This window comes from Misgurnus anguillicaudatus, chromosome 12, assembly GCF_027580225.2.
Source record: "Misgurnus anguillicaudatus chromosome 12, ASM2758022v2, whole genome shotgun sequence".
Classification (NCBI taxonomy): Eukaryota; Metazoa; Chordata; class Actinopteri; order Cypriniformes; family Cobitidae; genus Misgurnus; species Misgurnus anguillicaudatus.
In genome coordinates, this window is record NC_073348.2 from 10595911 (window position 1) to 10616770 (window position 20860).

The following is a 20860-nucleotide window of genomic DNA, read 5'->3' on the forward strand; positions in this document are numbered from 1 at the left end:
GATAACTCTTTGGTATTATTAAGAATGGGATCTTACATCTAAGAACCATGTTAGTCTTGCTACTGTTGACTTTATGAAAGCTTTTAAGAGCATTTAAAAAGCATAACAGCTGAGTCCAAATGTAATACAATCAAAACAACCCTCTTAAAAAACAAGTGTAAAAGTATACTTGTTTATATAAGGTAAGAATATGTTTAGTAACGTTTCAAATTTTAAGAGGGTCCTTTGAAATGTTTGTCCCCTGTAAGGGCTCCCTGGCCGCAAAAAAAGTCTGTAGAGCTAAATGGTGTCACCGAGCAACTTACAGTAGTTCTCTAAAAAGTCTGTGACTGTTACTACAGAAAAATTAAATAAACATTTTATTTGCATTAATATTTGATCAGTATTATGAGTAAATCAATTTTGATAAAATCTGGGGCCCTTCTGGGGCATTCATGTAAAGGGATAACTTCACGGATGTATTTTTTCAATCCATGTTTTGTTTGTTTGATAACATATGTTTATGTTTACATGTTTATTTTTCATTGTATCTGGTGCCTCTTCTTGGGGGGGGGGTTCTTCTTTTTTTCTTGTGTATAGTATATCTTGGTATAAAACAGATACAAGTCTCAATGTATGTGTATATAAAAAAGGCTTCTTTTGGGTTCAGCGGAACAAAGACATATGGAACAACTTGAGGGTTACTTTAGATAAGAGCATGCATGTAAATATAAATTAAACATTGCACCTTTAAAATCATAAAGACATTTTTATTGATTATTCATGCAGCAGTTTTCTTTTACTGTTTTATTGTAGTATATAACAATTGGCTATGAATGCTTCAGAAGTAAAATCACATGAAACATATTTCTTTGCATGAAAAAAATATTTTAACATTATGCGATTTGCAACATATGAAAAAAAAATTGTTAAACTCCACATCCTGCAATATATGGATTCAAATCACGGTCCTTGCATTTGTTTATCCAGCCGTACCTAAACAAAAACAGAGTGGATTATTCAGAGATGAAATTTACTTAACGGTTACTTAAATGTGTTTTTATAGAGCCGCAAGTAAACAGAAATGTTCGAACAAAATGTAACTCACCATGCAGAAATGCCTTGCTGCCTCGCTATGATCTTGGCACAATTAACAGATAAAGAAATGCCATCGCTCAGCAGGTCTATCAGAGGAAGAACAACAATGATGAATGCATTACGTACAGTAAATTAACATTAACAGTAAATGCTGTTATGACCAGAATGAGATAGCAATCTAGTAATAACAGTTAATAACCAAGGGTTCCCAATAATTATATGATGTTTATTATATAACAGACAGTCAGAAAGGAAACATTCAAAAGAACAGAGTTTGCCAACAAGTAACAAATATTTTACATGAGAGGTCAAGCAATCAGATGATCAACATCACTTAGTCTATATTACAGTTTTTCTCGATTGCTAAAACAATAAAACAAGGCTTTTGAACTAAAATTTTCAAAACCATAACGCCATTTTTCAAGAAGCACAATCATTTTGCTGAACTATAAACACTACTCCCCTGCTTTAACACATGAGTCAGATTTTGTGAACTTTTGCTTCAAAACTCTACACACAAATCCCTACATTTCTCAGTGCTTACACCATCTGGTCATATGGAAAGCACTAGCATTCAATACTGTTCACTCAAGTTAGCACAGCTTAGGCTCAATTAGCAAACAATTACCAACACTAAGAGTCAAAATTGAACACACATCAATCAGATCCTTCAAAAGATAGATAAAAGAGCCTTAATCATTTCGCTGAGCTTTGGAACAATGGATCCACATAGAAATGAAGGAACAGGTCGAGGTGAAGGAGGAGGGAGAGGAAGAACAGGAAAAAAGGAGGATGTGGTGAAGGAGGAGGAAGAGGAGGAGGACATGGTGAAGGAGGAGGCAGAGGAGGAGGGAAAGAAGGAGGACGTGGTGAAGGGGGAGAAAGAGGACATGATGAAGGAGGAGGGAAAGGACGTGGTGAAAGAGGAGGAGCGAGATGAAGGGCAAGGTGACAAGCAGTCTTAGATGAATTTCGAGCCACTCTAGCTGACAATGTCCTTGTCCATGGTATGACTATGAGGGAGGCTGAGCAACGAGTAAAGCCTAATTTGAGTCGCTTCACTGTTGCCTCCATCTTCAGAGCCTTCAGGAAGGAAAACAGATAGATGTACTTACAGTAAGACTGCTTTGTACAGTAACTTTAGTGTGCATACACTGTTGGACTATGCTACTGGAATAAAGAAATGCATCAAATTGCCTTCCGTACAGATCGACATATCAGTAGATGAATGCCAGGGGTGGGTCAGACAAGAGGATTTTACCCTCGCTGTTTGGCTAGGGCCAATATAGGCTGTGATGTTGATGAGATTCTCTGGCCTGACCCAGAACAAAGACGAGATGTTGAGGAGGAATTTTTTTACAGTTGTGCTGTGTAGCACATGAATGAATAAAAATGTGCTATTGCATACATTGATTGTGGGTTTTTTTGTCATATAAAAAGGTTTTTGAGCGGGAGAACCACAAGCAACTTACCAGTTTTGAATATATTGTTTTGAATTTATTGCACCAGTGTCTAATACTATGTTGTAGTGTGTGTGTTTTTAAAAGCTTGTGTGTGTTGTCTGAGGGAAAAGTTTGGTTTTTCTGTGAGAGTGAATGGTTTTGAGTGCAGGGCTTCGTTTTGACCTGAAAATATGATGTTTGGAGTATTGGGTGAGGTGTTATGCAATTGTGTTTACTGTTTTGAGAATATAAGGGCATAGTTTAAAGAAATGTGTGCAACTGAGAAAAACTGTAATGGGGTTTGTGTATACAAACAGAAAAATAAGTAAGAAGATCTGTCATTTTAGAGAGAAAGTTTGTATTATACTTAGGGGGTCTATAAATCAAAAGAATCAAAAGTGAAGCAGGACCAGCAAGTTTAAATGTTGGACATTCAAAGCTAGAAACATCAAGAACATCGGATTTGGTCATTTTATAGTTATTCTTAAAGACCACAGCCAGACCACCAAGACAAGGGAAGCAAAAAAAACCCCATAAAATTTACTAAAGTCTAACTGACCTTGACCTGAACTTAGAACTAGGACAAAAACAACGAAGAGTTAACTAAACAAACAACCAGACTAAAGCATGTCAAACAGTAGATTACACCGATCTGACACCAAACCAGGAGAATATCAAAATATCAAAGGAATGAAGGATGTGTGCTGTTACACCTGCTAATGAACTTTCAGTACAGCCAATCAAATAATAAATGATTAATGATAAATAAACACTGGGAGTAGAGAAGAACGTGTTGAATCGTACAAAAGAAAAGACAAATAATAAACCCCAATCCAAGCTGATCAAACCGGTCATGACAAATGCATACTAGAAAATGTTAAATCATAACTTAACATTGTACTTTACTTTGGATTACTTGTGCACTAATGGTGAACTACAATGAAGTCTGATTTAACTATAACTAAGGGGTTATTATTTCAAAATGAATGCATAGCATATTGATGTTCCACTTTTACTGTTGTCAATGGACTTCTTACCTGAACAGTTGATTTTACAGCCATTGCTGGTACGCCCAGGGGTTCGACCATCATAGCACCAATAACGACTGTTGATCTGGAAAATCCCATAGTCTGTTGATCCATCAGTGTTGTGGTTGATGGCTTGTGTGTTGTAACTAGACTCCGAATTTGTTAAGCAAACCCCTTAAAGAATAGAAGAATATAACAAAGACAATACATTCTAGGTGAAATTGTGTTTTATACAGATATTTAAAACATAGTTTACCTGTTAAGATTTTTCTTCTAAGAAGAGCTGTACAAAAACCTTCTTAAACCTCCTTGTCTAAACTAAATGTAAGTTTAAGAATATAGCTGTAGACAGCGATACGGGGCCAAGCAACAATGGTCCTGCAACACGCAACGAAGCTGAAAGGACATGCAATTGAAGAATGCAATGTAGCAGATATGTATGGGAACTATCAGCACACAGGACTCAGAGATGAGAATGAACATAATGAAAAAATAAAAATTTTGAAGTATAATATTTATTTGCATGCTGAAAGAAGGACCGATTGGTCCAATGCTGACCTAGAAAACAATTGAACCACCAAAGCATCATACATGTTACACATGAGACTTAAACCAAAAGAGCACAAATGAAATAATACCTGTAAAAATAATAAAGTAAAATACAAATAATGAATTGAAGCTTTTGACTCTAAAGTAAGAGACTTCAATTTCTGCCCTAGCCAGGATTTGAACCCATGATCTCCAGGTTTCATGCCTTTCACTCATCTGGTTGAGCTACAGGGAAGACATACATACAGACAGCTGCTTAAGCTAGATTGCTGTAGTGACAATGTGTATGTTCAAGTTTGGAGAGATTTTTCTCAAGAACAGAATCTTTTTTTAAATCCCCTGTAGGTAGTCAAACCTGTTAAAACATTTGACTCTACATGATACATCATTTGTATGAACCATTTTAATTGCTGCTCTACGCTGGATTTGAACCCGCAACCTCTGGATTTCATGCCCATCACGCATTTGGTTGAGCTACTGGGAAGGCATAGATTACCCCATCAAATATTCTCCGTAGAAGTTTAGTTGATTAAATGGTTTAAAAGTTATTCCTGTTGACAAATGTATTACTTTTGAACAAAGATAAATATCAAAATTCTGTTTGGTCATTTCTATGTGGCTCGGTCCAAAGATAATCTGAGCCAAATTGTGTAACAATTCAACAAACACTGCAAAAGTAGTAGCAAAAAAACTGAATACTGTACTTTTCAAAATGGCCGCTACTGCATTTTTGAACCGGTGATGATGCTTGGCCACCAAATTGCAAGCCGCGCAGAACATGGAAAACAGACTGGTTGAGAATAATAGGTGAGAATAAACTCAAAACAAATATTAATAGAAAAACATAACACATGCATCAGACGGGATTCGAACCCTTAACCTCTGAGTTTTGATGCATGCGATTTAATAGACTGAGCTACACAGGCAGTGTAGCTAGCCAAGGTTTTCAGAGCTGCAAGCATTCAAATGGAGGAAGGAAGGTGCAGACATGACATTGCAGAGCAGAAATAACAAAATTACAATTTATATGGGAATCAGATAGTTTAAGTGAGAAGAGTTAAAGTTTAAGTCAAGAAAAACATGTTGTATAGGAATGCACAACATGTTATAATACAGTCATAATAATTTAATATGACGAAGAGACAATGTCACAGGGACAGTCAACTTTGGACAGGTATTTCTCGGGAATGGCAGAGAATATAAAAAATGTGTTTGGTCATTTCTGTGCGGATTGCTCCAAAGTTTATGTGAGCAGAGCCTGGCATAAAATAGACTTAATTTGCAAAAGTAGTAGCGAAAAAACTACTTCACATATGCTATGAAATAAGATATGAACAGAATGTTGAAAACTGACAAATGAGATATCGTTTCAATCGACATAAACCAGTGAATAAAAATTCACAAAGAAAATGAATATCAGACAAAGTTTTCAGAAGTTATGGGCTGTTTTATATAGTTTATGAACCCTAGGTGGCGCTGTCTTCAGATTTCCTAAGTACCTTCAGGACATCATACCGGATGCTTTCTACCGATTTTTGTGCCGATACATTATATAGAATAATAGTTATCCCAATTTAAAACAAAATTCAAAATAGTGGACAGGCGGTTTGGTCATTTCCGGCATAATATATATCGACAGATTGGTCATGAGCCAAGGAATCCATAGACACTAAGATCATAATTTTCTATCAAACATTTCAATAGTTATGGGCAAAAATGGCCATTTTTCATATCTCATGACCCATAGGTGGCGCTGTCCTCAAATTTGGCATGGTACCCCAGTTCATGGTCCTTATGAAGGGTACCAAGTTTCATTTCAATTGATCAAAGAATGACCGAGATAATGACTCAGAACGAATTTTGGGTTGACATCGATAAATGTACGCAATTATTTCTTTTGAACAAAGATAAATATCAAAATTCTGTTTGGTCATTTCTATGTGGCTCGGTCCAAAGATAATCTGAGCCAAATTGTGTAACAATTCAACAAACACTGCAAAAGTAGTAGCAAAAAAACTGAATACTGTACTTTTCAAAATGGCCGCTACTGCATTTTTGAACCGGTGATGATGCTTGGCCACCAAATTGCAAGCCGTGCAGAACATGGAAAACAGACTGGTTGAGAATAAAAGGTGAGAATAAACTCAAAACAAATATAAATAGAAAAACATAACACATGCATCAGACGGGATTCGAACCCTTAACCTCTGAGTTTTGATGCATGCGATTTAATAGACTGAGCTACACAGGCAGTGTAGCTAGCCAAGGTTTTCAGAGCTGCAAGCAATCAAATGGAGGAAGGAAGGTGCAGACATGACATTGCAGAGCAGAAATAACAAAATTACAATTTATATGAGAATCAGATAGTTTAAGTGAGAAGAGTTAAAGTTTAAGTCAAGAAAAACATGTTGTATAGGAATGCACAACATGTTATAATGCAGTCATAATAATTTAATATGACGAAGAGACAATGTCACAGGGACAGTCAACTTTGGACAGGTATTTCTCGGGAATGGCAGAGAATATAAAAAATGTGTTTGGTCATTTCTGTGCGGATTGCTCCAAAGTTTATGTGAGCAGAGCCTGACATAAAATAGACTTAATTTGCAAAAGTAGTAGCAAAAAAACTACTTCACATATGCTATGAAATAAGATATGAACAGAATGTTGAAAACTGACAAATGAGATATCGTTGCAATCGACATAAACCAGTGAATAAAAATTCACAAAGAAAATGAATATCAGACAAAGTTTTCAGAAGTTATGGGCTGTTTTATATAGTTTATGAACCCTAGGTGGCGCTGTCTTCAGATTTCCCAAGTACCTTCAGGACATCATACCGGATGCTTCCTACCGATTTTTGTGCCGATACATTATATAGAATAATAGTTATCCCAATTTAAAACAAAATTCAAAATAGTGGACAGGCGGTTTGGTCATTTCCGGCATAATATATATCGACAGATTGGTTATGAGCCAAGGAATCCATAGACACTAAGATCATAATTTTCTATCAAACATTTCAATAGTTATGGGCAAAAATGGCCATTTTTCATATCTCATGACCCATAGGTGGCGCTGTCCTCAAATTTGGCATGGTACCCCAGTTCATGGTCCTTATGAAGGGTACCAAGTTTCATTTCAATTGATCAAAGAATGACAGAGATAATGACTCAGAACGAATTTTGGGTTGACATCGATAAATGTACGCAATTATTTCTTTTGAACAAAGATAAATATCAAAATTCTGTTTGGTCATTTCTATGTGGCTCGGTCCAAAGATAATCTGAGCCAAATTGTGTAACAATTCAACAAACACTGCAAAAGTAGTAGCAAAAAAACTGATTACTGTACTTTTCAAAATGGCCGCTACTGCATTTTTGAACTGGTGATGATGCTTGGCCACCAAATTGCAAGCCGTGCAGAACATGGAAAACAGACTGGTTGAGAATAATAGGTGAGAATAAACTCAAAACAACAAATATTAATAGAAAAACATAACACATGCATCAGACGGGATTCGAACCCTTAACCTCTGAGTTTTGATGCATGCGATTTAATAGACTGAGCTACACAGGCAGTGTAGCTAGCCAAGGTTTTCAGAGCTGCAAGCATTCAAATGGAGGAAGGAAGGTGCAGACATGACATTGCAGAGCAGAAATAACAAAATTACAATTTATATGAGAATCAGATAGTTTAAGTGAGAAGAGTTAAAGTTTAAGTCAAGAAAAACATGTTGTATAGGAATGCACAACATGTTATAATGCAGTCATAATAATTTAATATGACGAAGAGATAATGTCACAGGGACAGTCAACTTTGGACAGGTATTTCTCGGGAATGGCAGAGAATATAAAAAATGTGTTTGGTCATTTCTGTGCGGATTGCTCCAAAGTTTATGTGAGCAGAGCCTGGCATAAAATAGACTTAATTTGCAAAAGTAGTAGCGAAAAAACTACTTCACATATGCTATGAAATAAGATATGAACAGAATGTTGAAAACTGACAAATGAGACATCGTTGCAATCGACTTAAACCAGTGAATATAAATTCACAAAGAAAATGAATATCAGACAAAGTTTTCAGAAGTTATGGGCTGTTTTATATAGTTTATGAACCCTAGGTGGCGCTGTCTTCAGATTTCCCAAGTACCTTCAGGACATCATACCGATGCTTCCTACCGATTTTTGTGCCGATACATTATATAGAATAATAGTTATCCCAATTTAAAGCAAAATTCAAAATAGTGGACAGGCGGTTTGGTCATTTCCGGCATAATATATATCGACAGATTGGTCATGAGCCAAGGAATCCATAGACACTAAGATCATAATTTTCTATCAAACATTTCAATAGTTATGGGCAAAATTATCCATTTTTCATATCTCATGACCCATAGGTGGCGCTGTCCTCAAATTTGGCATGGTACCACCGTTCATGGTCCTAATGAAGGGTACCAAGTTTCATTTCAATTGATCAAAGAATGACCGAGATAATGACTCAGAACGAATTTTGGGTCGACATCAATAAATGTACGCAATTATTACTTTTGAACAAAGATAAAAATCAAAATTCTGTTCGGTCATTTCTCTGCGGCTCGGTCCAAAGATTCTCTGTGCCAAATTGCGTAACAATGCAATGAACGCTGCAAAAGTAGTAGCGAAAAAACGAAATACTGTACTTTTCAAAATGGCCGCTACTGTAATGGGTGGAGTCTTAATGTAAGGTGGTCATTGTAATGAGCGTGAGGAGAGGATTCAGATGTAGTAGGTAGAGTTTTTGTTGATCAAATGATTCTACAGTTATAACCATTTGAATATTGAATTTTTGAAGTGTTGGTGGCGCTATAGAGTTAATGCTAGAGACCCCATAGTTGGTCACATGACTATTTAGGACCACCACTACAAGTGTGCCAAATTTGTTTCATTTTCCTATGTACGGTTCATAGGGCTGCCATAGACTCCCATTGGGGAAGAAGAAATATAATAATAATAATAATAATAATAATAATAAGAAAACCATCAAACGCAATAGTGGCCTGCCGCCCTGCGGGCTTGGCCCCTAATTAAATATTTCAGTATAAAATTACAAAATGTTCATTTATTGAATGATTTACAGTTCTGTAAACCCAGATGAAAAAGTAGTACACTTCCATAATGTAATTGTGCTCTATTTTCACGCACTAATCTTGAATTTAATATACTAAAAAGTATTCTTTAGTACTTATTAAGATAATCTTAAGAACAGCTAAGTGTACTTATTTGTGTTATTTTGAGACACCATGAATATGAACTAAAATGTGCTTTTAACATACTATCTCTGTATAAAAAAAGACTGAAGTAATAAAACATAAACCACTCACAATCGGCCAGACTGACACCTGTATCGACGTCCATGCCATAGGCTTTCAGAGCTCTTGCTAGTTCACATCTCTCAAATATCTTGGCATTTGCAGCCAGAATGAGCAGAAGAAACACAATAACCTTCATGATGTTTCTATGATAGTTGTCAGAGTATTTCTGTCCGTTAGTGCAAAGTTTATATTTAAGGAAATAGGGAAATTACCATTTCACCATAAATAACTTCCTCAAAATACAGTTTCTATATGACTGCTTTCTTTTATGGGCTGAACCCACTGTAAAAAATCTGTTGTTTTTACAGTAATAAATGGAAGCTGTGGCTGTCAGAAAACTTAAAACTGTAAAGAAAAATACCAGAAACAACTCTTAACAACAATTCTTATCCGAATATCTTATTTACTGACATATTTAACTGTTAATATAAATCGGCATTATACCTTATAAAATACAGTTGACTACAACAATACAAGCAGTATAATGGACAGTCACATGATGAATCTTTCCATAGATTATTGCTAAAACTTGTTTAGAGATGGTGCATGTCACGGCCAGGGGCTGGCTGTTCTAGGCTAAAGCCACGCCCCTTCTCAACTTCCACCTCGAGGAGGTCCCCAAAGCCAACCCAATGACCAAACAACACGAGAACAGGTAAGTATAAAACAATCTTTATTGAACTTAAATATTTAAAATGTCTTGGGGAATGGGGAAAGGGGGATTAAAACTAAATCTAGCTCTGCCCTCCAGGTGGGCCTCAGCCGGGGGATGACGGGAAGCAAGGGGCCAACGGGGGTCCGGGACGTGGGACTCAGGCTCCGGCCTGGCCTTAATATTCCGTGGCGCGCTCCTTCTTCCTCCTGGAGGCAAAATCAGAACCAGTATGAGTGTGGGGGATTATTATATTGGTCGCGTACCTGAATCTTCCTCGGGGAGGCTCTCCCTTGTAGTTACACAATTTTCGTCAGGTTACTCACTACTCCTTTCCTTCTCTCCACAGGTATCGACTTGGACACAGAAGCACAGTTAGTTTGCTTTAAGATGGCTCTCACCTTTCGACTGGACTCAGCGTACCGTAAGTACAGGTTTTGCTCGGCTCCTCCTCAGAATATTCACTCTCTCTCCTCTTCTCTCCACAGGTATCGGCTTGGACACAGAAGCACAGTTAGTTTGCTTTAAGATGGCTCTCACCTTTCGACTGGACTCAGCGTACCGTAAGTACAGGTTTTGCTCGGCTCCTCCTCAGAATATTCACTCTCTCTTCTCTTCTCTCCACAGGTATCGGCTTGGACACAGAAGCACAGTTAGTTTGCTTTAAGATGGCTCTCACCTCTCGACTGGACTCAGCGTACCGTAAGTACAGGTTTTTGCTCGGTTTCTCCTCAGGTTCTTCCCCACAAGTCTACTGGATACAGTGCATGCTCCGTCTCTATGGATCGACAGCTTAAGAGATTAATAGGCACACAGGCAGCAGTGGCGGACTTACAGCAGTCGGCGCGACGTGCGATGGGGTAGGTAGTTCCTAGGTGGCGTCGGGGGCGAACCCTCACGACCGCTAGATGGTGGCAGAGGGGTGGAATATCCCAACGTCTCACCGGGCCGAGCGCTGCCCTTTTCTCGTTACCGTCAGGCGTTCGAACTCTGGACAGGGGTGCCCCTTTGTAGAGGCCACGGGACGATGGAATTACGTCACCTCTCTCTCTGCAACAACAATGTTTATGCAATCGAAAACGTCAATAATAATAACCCCAAATCGTACTCACACCTCTGCTGTTTCCTCGGCTCTTCACCGCCACTCTTCACATCCGCCCGAGGTCTAGACGGGGGAAAATCGCTTCTGGGCACCGTACTTTTTCTGGAGGCCCGAAGCACACTCACAATGTATGTTGTACTGAACTGAGCTAAAGCCAGCAGCCTCTTTGTCTTCTCTCGACGAAGTGCGTGAAGGCGGGGGTTAATCTGACAAGACACACAGCAATACACCGCAACCCACAGCAATATACAGCACCGCGTCAAAAATAAAGGTTTCCACAGCACAAAGACTCACCCACCACTCCAAGTGTACGAAAAAGACGCCTGTCTTCCTTCACTTCGCTTAATTCAGAGTTGGCGATGGAAATATGCGGCCCAGCTAGTGGTGTCGTTGTTGTGTCTGCTTCGGTAAGTATTTCCTCGGCTCACCCACCACACTCTGTTAGGGGTAGGGCCGTCCTCCTTCTCCTGGAGAGAGTTAACATAAGCCAGGTTAATACACAAGATACTTTCAGCTAGATCTAGGTACTCACGGCGATGCCGTTTTAAATCCCCTTTTTCACTTCGTCTCAATCCGTCATGTGTTCGTTCTCCTCACAACCTTTAAGGTTCGCGATGACTTCCCAATCAACAGTTCCAGCCTGAGAGAGAGAGTTAGATAGCCACAAACAGCGCACCAGCGGCCACAACACAGCGCTTCCACACACACACCCAAAAGGTCTCCAGACTGTGGATAAACTTGGCCTTAAGTACTGCCTTGTTCAGCGTATCTTCCAATCACTAACCGCTGTCCCCAGCTAGGCACAGGTGCATCGAATTCGCCGATTTTCCCGCTCGCGGCGCTTACCGGAAATCCGGTGTTCGTCTTTTCCGGTCCGGGCGGAAACAAACTTCTTTGGTTCCGCCCCAAAGAAAAAAAGATCGTCACCTTGTGACAGTGCACAGTGTCATTTACACAAATACAAAACACCATGAGCCTAGTTAAATTAGGACATTTAAATCGTTTTTAAAAACACACCTTATAAAAAACAATATTGATGTGCATCTTGAGACAAAACAATGACACTGATATATGTTAAGATATTTTAGTTTTTAAAATATGGCAAAAATATGTTTTTATTATGTAAATGAAACAGTTTGTATATCTGCAAGAGTATATCTGCAAATGCAAATAATTAGTCTTATATAAAGCATAATACAAAAATAGCATAAACCATATATAGTATAAACTTTCGTAAACATGTTTTTGCAAAATGATTTTCTGGCAAGGCAACAGGAGAGTAACTGTATTGTGTACTATATTTTATAGTCGAAAGGCAACTATAAATAATTACATTTATGCATGCAAGACAATGCCAAGTGTAAATTAATATCCAAAGATGCTCTATTATTATTTCTATGACTGGACCTGCATTCTAAGATGCACCTGCTTTTAAGATGTATGTGTCACACGGTGACGATTTCTAAGGGTGTTTCTACCCGGACGGAAGAGCGGAAACACCGGAACTTCCGGTAAACGCCGCAAGACGAAATCAAGACCGATTGAACGCAGGTTGAGCAATGAACGTAGTGGCTGGGGATTGGAGGATGTGAAGACGGAGAGAGACATAAAAGAGGGCTTTAAACATGAAGGAGTCGATTGTTGGTGTTTGTGGTAGCCGTGTTGCGCTGTCGAACCGTTCCGGTGTTGCAGAGTGAGGATCTGGGCAAAGTCACGTTGGTAGCGGTAATAGATGATGTTTACTGGATAACGAAGCAGAGAAGGTGTAACAATCAGCCCTATCGGTTGTGTCACAAAATATATATAAGGGGTCAGATTTTACTGTGTGAGATTAAAAGAGTTAAAATGATGAGACAAACAAGTGATATCAACTTAAATAAGTGTATTTACAAACACAAAGAACTTAAAACAACACACTAAAACTTAAGACTGTTAAAAGAAAGGAATATAAAAACCAAACCTAAAACAATCTAAAAGTCCAAGTGTGCTAAAAGTCCAAGTGTTCAAAGTGTCCTCAAGTGTATATACAATAAAAGTGTAATCCACAAAACGTGTTTGGAAGGGTTAGTCCACAATGAGAGGTAACTCCACAATCCAACAGAGGTTTAGCTTTAGCATATGCTAACAATGTGCTTCTGCTGCTTCCTTTTATACTGGCATTGTTTCCTGTCATGTGATTACTCACATGACAGGCAACCCAAACAAAATAAAAGACATAAACACATAAAATAGCAAAAGGAATAAAATGGCTAAGAAAACATGTAAAAGCTATTTAAAACTCAAATATACATAAAACCACAATATGATGTATGAAATGAGCGGTACAACATGTTTCTTGTGTGACGGTGTCACAAAGGAAACGGAGCCAGAGGCTGAGTATATGATTTATATGAAGATTTCGGGAACGGATTGATCTGTGTGCATCATTGATGTATTTAACTCATTCACCGCCAGCTTTTTTGAGAAAAGTTGCCCACCTGCATTTTTGTGATTTTAACAAAAGTTTCACAAAATTCCTTGCAGGAAAAATTATCTTCTATAAATATATAAACATACAAATTATATCAAATTAAAGAACACACCCTCTGCTTTCAAACAAACAACAAACAAACAAACAAAATGGGGAAAAAACGTTTCATTATATATTTACTTTTTCCACTTAATTTGACCACTGAAATATGTCAACATATTTGAGCAAAAAGCTTAAAAAAATGCGTTTTTGTAAAGGAATTTATGTTAGAGATCAGACTCAGAATGACTATCAAACATAAAGGCAGTTCAAAATAATTTAAATCTTTTTAACTTCCGTTTTTGATAAATTGGCGGTATCTAGTGGATAAAAGCGGTATTACACTTTCACTTTGAAATTCGTCCAGAAAGGCATACTTATCAGTTAAATATTAACTCATAATTGACAAGATAACTCGTCAATGGCGGTGAATGAGTTAAGTATTGTTGTTGAGGGACGACTCACCGTAAGTGCTGCTGGATAAGCCTATAGAAGCGGAATTGAACATGGGCGAAGAGGATTTCATCTGTTCTAAAGGAGAAGGGAACAAAGGAAGACAACCTTAACCATTGTGAGTACTGAGTGTCTGATACAGTGTGTTATTGTGGAGGTACCTTGTCCAACGTGTATTGAGCCTTCAGTGATTAGGTTGACGGCCCTACCACGGAGCAGAGTGGAAGGAGAGCCGGGAAGTGAAGATCCTGGGAGAAGTAAGGGGCCACCACAGCGACGATATATCACTGGTCTGCACGTTACAACGCCAACCGGTCCCAGGAGCAGTTCGAGGGAGACGGGGCTGCGACCCTATTTTTCACATAGAGTGAGAGGAGTGCTGTGGGTGAGTATGTGCCTTTGCGGTCAGAGTACACTTTAAATTAGAGCAGTGTGATGCTGTGTTGTGTTGTCAGAAGCCCCCTTCACTGAATTCGCCATGGGAGAACGAGAGGCTGTGGAAGCCGGTGAATCCCACCTGGAGAGCAGACAGAGATCCCTTTTTTTAACTTACCCTTTCCCCTTTCCCCATATATTTTAAATAAATTAATAAAGTTCATTTTAAATTATACTTACGCTTGTGTTGTCTGGTCATTGGGTTGGCTTTGGGACCTCCTCGAGGTGGAAACTAGGAAGGGGCTTGGCCTGTTTACATCTGTGGTCCGACCTGTGACATATGTGCTTTACACACTTCATTTATTAATTTACAAAATAAATGATCTATTTCATTTAATTTAATTTGAATATGGTAAATGGACTGCATTTATATAGTCCTTTCATAGACCAATGGCCATCCAAAGCACTTTACAATTTGCCTCACATTCACCGACAGTGATGTCAGCCATGCAAGGCGCCATCCAGCTCGTCGGGAGCACCTGGGGTCACATGTTGTGCTCAAGAACACCTTGACACTTGGTCAGATGGAGCCAGGGATTGAACCACCAACCTTCCGAATTGTAGACAACCTGCATGAACCACTGAGCCACTGCCTTCCCCAAATACAGGTAGCAAACAGAATGCAAAGATGAAATTTAAATTTAAGGGTGCAATCCATATCTTTTTGTTAAACGTTAACCAAAAAATATACTAAGCAAAGCAGTTTAAAACGGTCCCCTTAATTACCTTGATTAATAAGTTGTGAATTTTATAATCAAATAATAAATTATTTTGAATCACAACAGCAACCTTATAATTATGATTTATAATATGAGCTTTATGGGTAAAGTCCAAGGGGCAACCTTATGATCTTTATATTGTGAAGCCAATTCATTGATTGGCCTCTAGAGGTTGGCTCCAAAAAGGAGTCAATTCTTATAGACCCCCGTGTGAAAATGCCCAACTTTACAGCAGAAATAAACGTGTTTACAACCTGGTACAAAAAGTGTTTTTTTTGTCTAGCTAATTTTGCCCTTTATGATAAATGTGTTGGGGTGAATTTTTTTGTAACTCATCTGTTTAAATTATATTAAGCCTTAAAGATCTGTGCCCAGTTGCATGAAACTCCTTAAGTGAGGGTTTCCCTGAGGGAGAAAAAATCCCTGAGGTAAGGGATTTATTTAAGAGCGTTGCAACAAAGGTCTTAACTGTCACCCTTACCTAAGTGTTTATACTAAGTATTTTACGGTAGTCTCTGCCAAAACACGGCAGCGGAGACACGGTTGCTATAGTTACAAAATCTCACAGCGGTAACAAATCAATGCACGCAGCTCAACAGACGGCGGATTTGTGTACAATGAAACATCGCAAATAACAGACTGTAAAGTGCAGCGTGTATAAAACCTCAAAGTAATTCAAACTGGAAACACTTTAGATTGATGGACGATCAAACCGCTATTCTCCTAATAAATGCGCATCCTTTTCTCTAGGGATTATTTCGATCGTTAGAAATGTGCGTTTGTACTTCATTTTCTTAAACAACCATAAAATCAGCCATCGCGTGTGACGTTAAGGGACCTGTTATAGTCCCTTAAGTTTTTAAGGGAAAATGTGACTTAAGGACTTTGTTGCAACACATAGCAGAACTTAAGGTAATACTTTAGCATTTAAGGGTAAATACTTATTGACAGCCTTAAGGTTCACTTAAGGGTTTTTCTTGCAACCCATTTTTTATTAAGGGCACCCTTAACCTTATATTTAAGGGATTTCTTAGCTTAAGGACTTTCATGCAACCGGGCACTGCATAATTAAAGGTGTAGTGACTTAAGTGACGGGTAAACTGCAACTGCTGTCACTACAGTCAAGCTATGCGGCTGTGGTTTCAGCAACCAGCCACTTCAGCTACACCCACGTCAAAGTTTTTAGGTTTTTAAACAGAGATAGGCATATAAAAGCGAAAAGTTATAACTTTAAGGAAATACTCTAAAAATAAGCTGAAATTTAAAGCATTTTCACAACCTCACTCCTTAACCACAGTCAGTGACCACCTTATTATGCACACTTGTTGATGTAAATATGTAACCAGCCAATTATCTGGCAGCAAGATTATGAAGAAAAAAAAGTTGAAAGATCCAGATGCTTCTCAGACCGAGCATCAAAAGAAATCTGTTGCTACCTTGTGATTGTTGGTACCAAAAGTTACTTTTTTATATGTAAATAAGAAGTGAGGAGTGAAATGCAGAACAAATGAAAGGGAAAAAAGCCAAAATCACAGTTAAGGAAAAGAAATTTAGCCACAAGCTAGGACAAAAAGTCCAACATTGGGTTAGGATCAACATAAAAGAGGAAGATGACTCAATAACAGCTGCTTGTGTCATTTTTAACTCTACAGAAAGTCACAGAAAACGGAAATGGAAACTAAAAATAGCACAGGTCCAGCAGATATTGGACATCCTGGCACAACAATCAAAAGTTGGGACTGCCTCAGACTTCCAATGTTTCAAAATCAGGCAGTTTACAATTGACATGTTAAGGAATACCTTTTATGCTTGATATTTATTTAGACCTACACGGCATTCGAAATAGTCTACTTTCATACTATATAGTAGGTAAAAAGCAGTAGCCGAGCTGACTAGTATGTCCAGATTTAAAATAAACTTGAGCGCGACTAGATGCACACGGCCTATAAAAAATGTATCTACAATTTGTAATTCTTTAACATCTAAGTCATAGATGTAACAATAAATCATCTATGAATCGTTGTTATCGTATATTGTAAGAGTAACAAAAATGTAATACAAAAACTCATCTAGGTTTATTGAAAAAAAGTACATATCAGATGAATATGGTGCTTTCTTAAATAAAACTAAATTTTAAAAGTCCATTATATATTTGGTCTTTTTTTAACACAAATATTTTTTTAATATGCATAATCTAAGTATTAAAAAGTAAGAGAAGGATTTTATTTTTTCATCTGTTCTATGTCGTGACTTTGGTTTTTGATACTGCTGTATTTTTGTTTCTCTGTTCATGTTTCTGTGTTGACTGTTTTCACACATGCGCGGCTCTGTCACGGGTGTCATTAGTGTCATTTCTTGCACCTGCGTCTCTCACCTGATATTCATTTGATGCCCAATCGGTTTAGTATTTAATCCCTGTGTGTGTGTTTGCTCCTTGCAAGTTCGTCTGTATATGTTCTCGCCATTACTAGCATTGCTAGTTTCCAGTCTTGTCTTGTGTCGATTTCTTGTTTGGATTTATTCATGTCATTTGTGCTATCTGCTGTCCAGGATTTATCGCTGGGATTCTGTTTATGGGCCATTCTACCGAATTGGTGCAAATTGACACTTCAAAACTTCTTGAAAAAAGTGTGTTTTTTCCTGCAAGCTTTGTAGTCATAAACATAGTATAACATCTAAGGAACACTAATCTACTGATTGGACACTTTAATTTCCTAGCATGTTTTTATACAGTTTCGAAATGTTTTCTCTCTCCCAAAATTTGTCACTACCGAAACACAACAACATTTGATATAAAAATTAGGTTTTTAATAGCCTATTCTGATTTTCTTTACATTAACCTTCTAAATATATTTTTTACATTTTTTTAAAGACAGTGTCATGGTTATATTGATTAGAAATATTATTTTAACAAAACTATAAGAGTGGTTCATCAAATTAAATGTATTTTGAAAGCAATATTTCTCTGTAATTGCCATACATGCACTTATACAGTTTTCAAATTCAAGGATTCATTAGTTTAAATTTTTATCTAACTAAATAAAATTATGTCATCTTTTCTGATAACAAAACCTATTTTATTTTTCTAGAACATTATTTGTTTCGGTCGTGACATCAAATGTTCGGTAGTGACGACCATATTGGATTGTCCATATTTTGAGTAAAAAAAGTCATTAGTTAGTCAAAAATGGTTGGCATTATGCAGTCAAAACATACAGCACAAAGAATATCTTACGCAACACCACATAAAAGCACTTTGCACTGAAATTACGCTGAAGAGATGGCGGATAGTTCAGACCTTGAAGGGATGCAAGATGCTGTGTTGATTTTCACATCTCTTGAGAAAAAGATGACAATGTATGTCCATATAAAACTTCAGGCCCACAGTATAAACTACAGAATTTGGTGTGTGTGTGCACCCATGTCCATCTGAAATGTTGGTGTACACATGTGTGCCTGTTTTTCCATTACACGTTCTAACTTTTCTAAGCCTCCTTAACTGATTCTCTTGTTGCTGAGTTAGACTTTTTTGAGTTTGAAGTAAACTTAATTTTTTATTTGATTAGGTTGAATAAATTTTCATATAAAAGAACTAGTGATAGACCGATATATCGGCCGATTTTTGTGAGTTTTATGTGTATTGGCATTGGCCGATTTGTGCCTGCTGTGTTCACAGAGTTTTTCCGGCATTATTTACAGACAGAAATATAGTTTTTAAGTTTAATAAATGTTACTTTTTTAAATTGAGACTTATAAAAATTACACGATGATGCCAAATGTTACAAATAAACTAAGTGAGCAAAAGAAGTATCGGCTCAAGAAAATAGGCTCTCTCAGTCTGTCCGCTCTACTTTCATCTTTCCGTCTATGCATGTTGGCGATTCCTCTCTCTCTGTAGCTATCTCTACAAATTAACCAAAGATATTTACATTTACATTATTAGTGTGAGCCTGCCCTGTCTACACTTAACAATGACATGTCAATTTACAATGATACTGATAAGTCCTATCTGTTATGTCATTTATATAAAGCAATCAGTCAAAGTCCCGCTAAATTAGCGCAGAAAGTTTTCCTAGAGACCAGAGGTAGAATCATATAGCCTTCATTTATATCAATAATGAGTCAAGCTTCTACTGTATGAATTAATTAAATTAATCAGGCCTAGTTCATTTTATCTTAGTTTGTAGTCCTAGTCAAATCACGTACAACATTACAGAAATATGACTAACAAATTATTTGTACTGAAAAAAAATATATGTGCACATGAAAGTTTCTATTTATTTATTAAAATAAAGAAATAAGTGTCATTTTGTCACTACCGAAACAATCACATCACAACCGAAATGTCAACAAATGTTTCGGTTGTGACTGTTTCGGTTGTGACAATTTAAGCTAACTTTGATCCTACTGCTAAGATACTAATCAGTACGTAGTTAGCTAGCACAGTTCTCAACATTGAAACATGAGTAAAACCTAAATGACCAGTAGAAAAAATAAAAAAAACTTAATTAATTATTGAAAATGTGTGATCGGTAGTGACATTCATAACTGGCACACACTGATTTCCAAACTTTTGAACACATTTACTTCAAAACCATGGGACTGATCTAATCACCATGTCACCACAAGGGAGAGAGCCACAGACAAAGTTTCTGGTTCAAAATGGAGGGGAGTGGCTTAAAGCATTATTATATTATTGACCAAACTATGCAATGTTTCGGTAGTGACGTGAAAATGCGGGACAGTGTTTTTTTACATGATTTTACATGATTTTTACTGAAAATATCCAATAAATATATTTTTGGTTTTAATTAACAAAAGTATTCAAAATTATACTTCTTAAAACAATGATAAAAAAAATTTACAAAAATTATTTCATTTTTTTTTCCTATGTTGAAATTCAGACCTTGGGGTTTGGGACAACCACCTCTCAATTGAAAGCACCATATAAATGATGATATTTTATATATAAAGCCTGCCGCTACCTCAAATATTACTTTGGGTTTTGATTGGTATTTGCTTATATTTTTTTATTATCAAACATTTTCCTACATTAATGCTTTTTAAATTAGTTTTTTGGTTCCGGGACAGCAATTTGCACGAATTCGGTAGAATGGCCCATATACCCTCGGCTCTCTGGACTGTTTCTCTGCTGCCTGTTACAGACTGTCTTCAACCTCAGTTGGATTTACAGACTGGTCTATTACTTAACTGCAGAAGCTCATCGCGGCATTGTCGCTGTCCACCGGAGAGGTCCTTCATCACTGGAGCTGTCCAGCTGCTCTCATCTGTTTCTCTAACGCTCTCTCTCTCTCCCTCTGCCCGCCGCAGGATTTACCCCCTGTCCCAGTGGCTTCCGTGACGCGGCGCTCACGGAAGCGGTCTATGCACCATACCCCGTATCGGGGTCTTCATACTCTCTCCCACCGTTCGTCTGTCTGGCCGGAGCCCGAATGTGTGTGGTTCATCGGTCCGGTGCCAGTGTGTGATCTCCACCCCAGCCGTCTGCCTTGGTGTGGCTTTGAGCCCAGACGTGCTTTT

The 20860-nt window shown here is 37.7% G+C and overlaps 1 protein-coding gene across 1 annotated transcript; it reads right to left on the minus strand.

The window, feature by feature from the left end:
* Positions 1 to 733: 733 nt before the first annotated feature.
* Positions 734 to 9633, minus strand: LOC129445800 (lysozyme C). The gene is made up of 4 exons (XM_055206772.2): positions 9459 to 9633; positions 3557 to 3721; positions 1088 to 1163; positions 734 to 975 (listed from the first exon to the last, which is right to left on the minus strand). Exons 1-4 carry the CDS (start codon positions 9583 to 9585, stop codon positions 909 to 911), a joined length of 435 nt encoding a protein of 144 aa, XP_055062747.1. The 5' UTR covers positions 9586 to 9633; the 3' UTR covers positions 734 to 908.
* Between the last annotated feature and the right edge of the window lie 11227 nt (positions 9634 to 20860).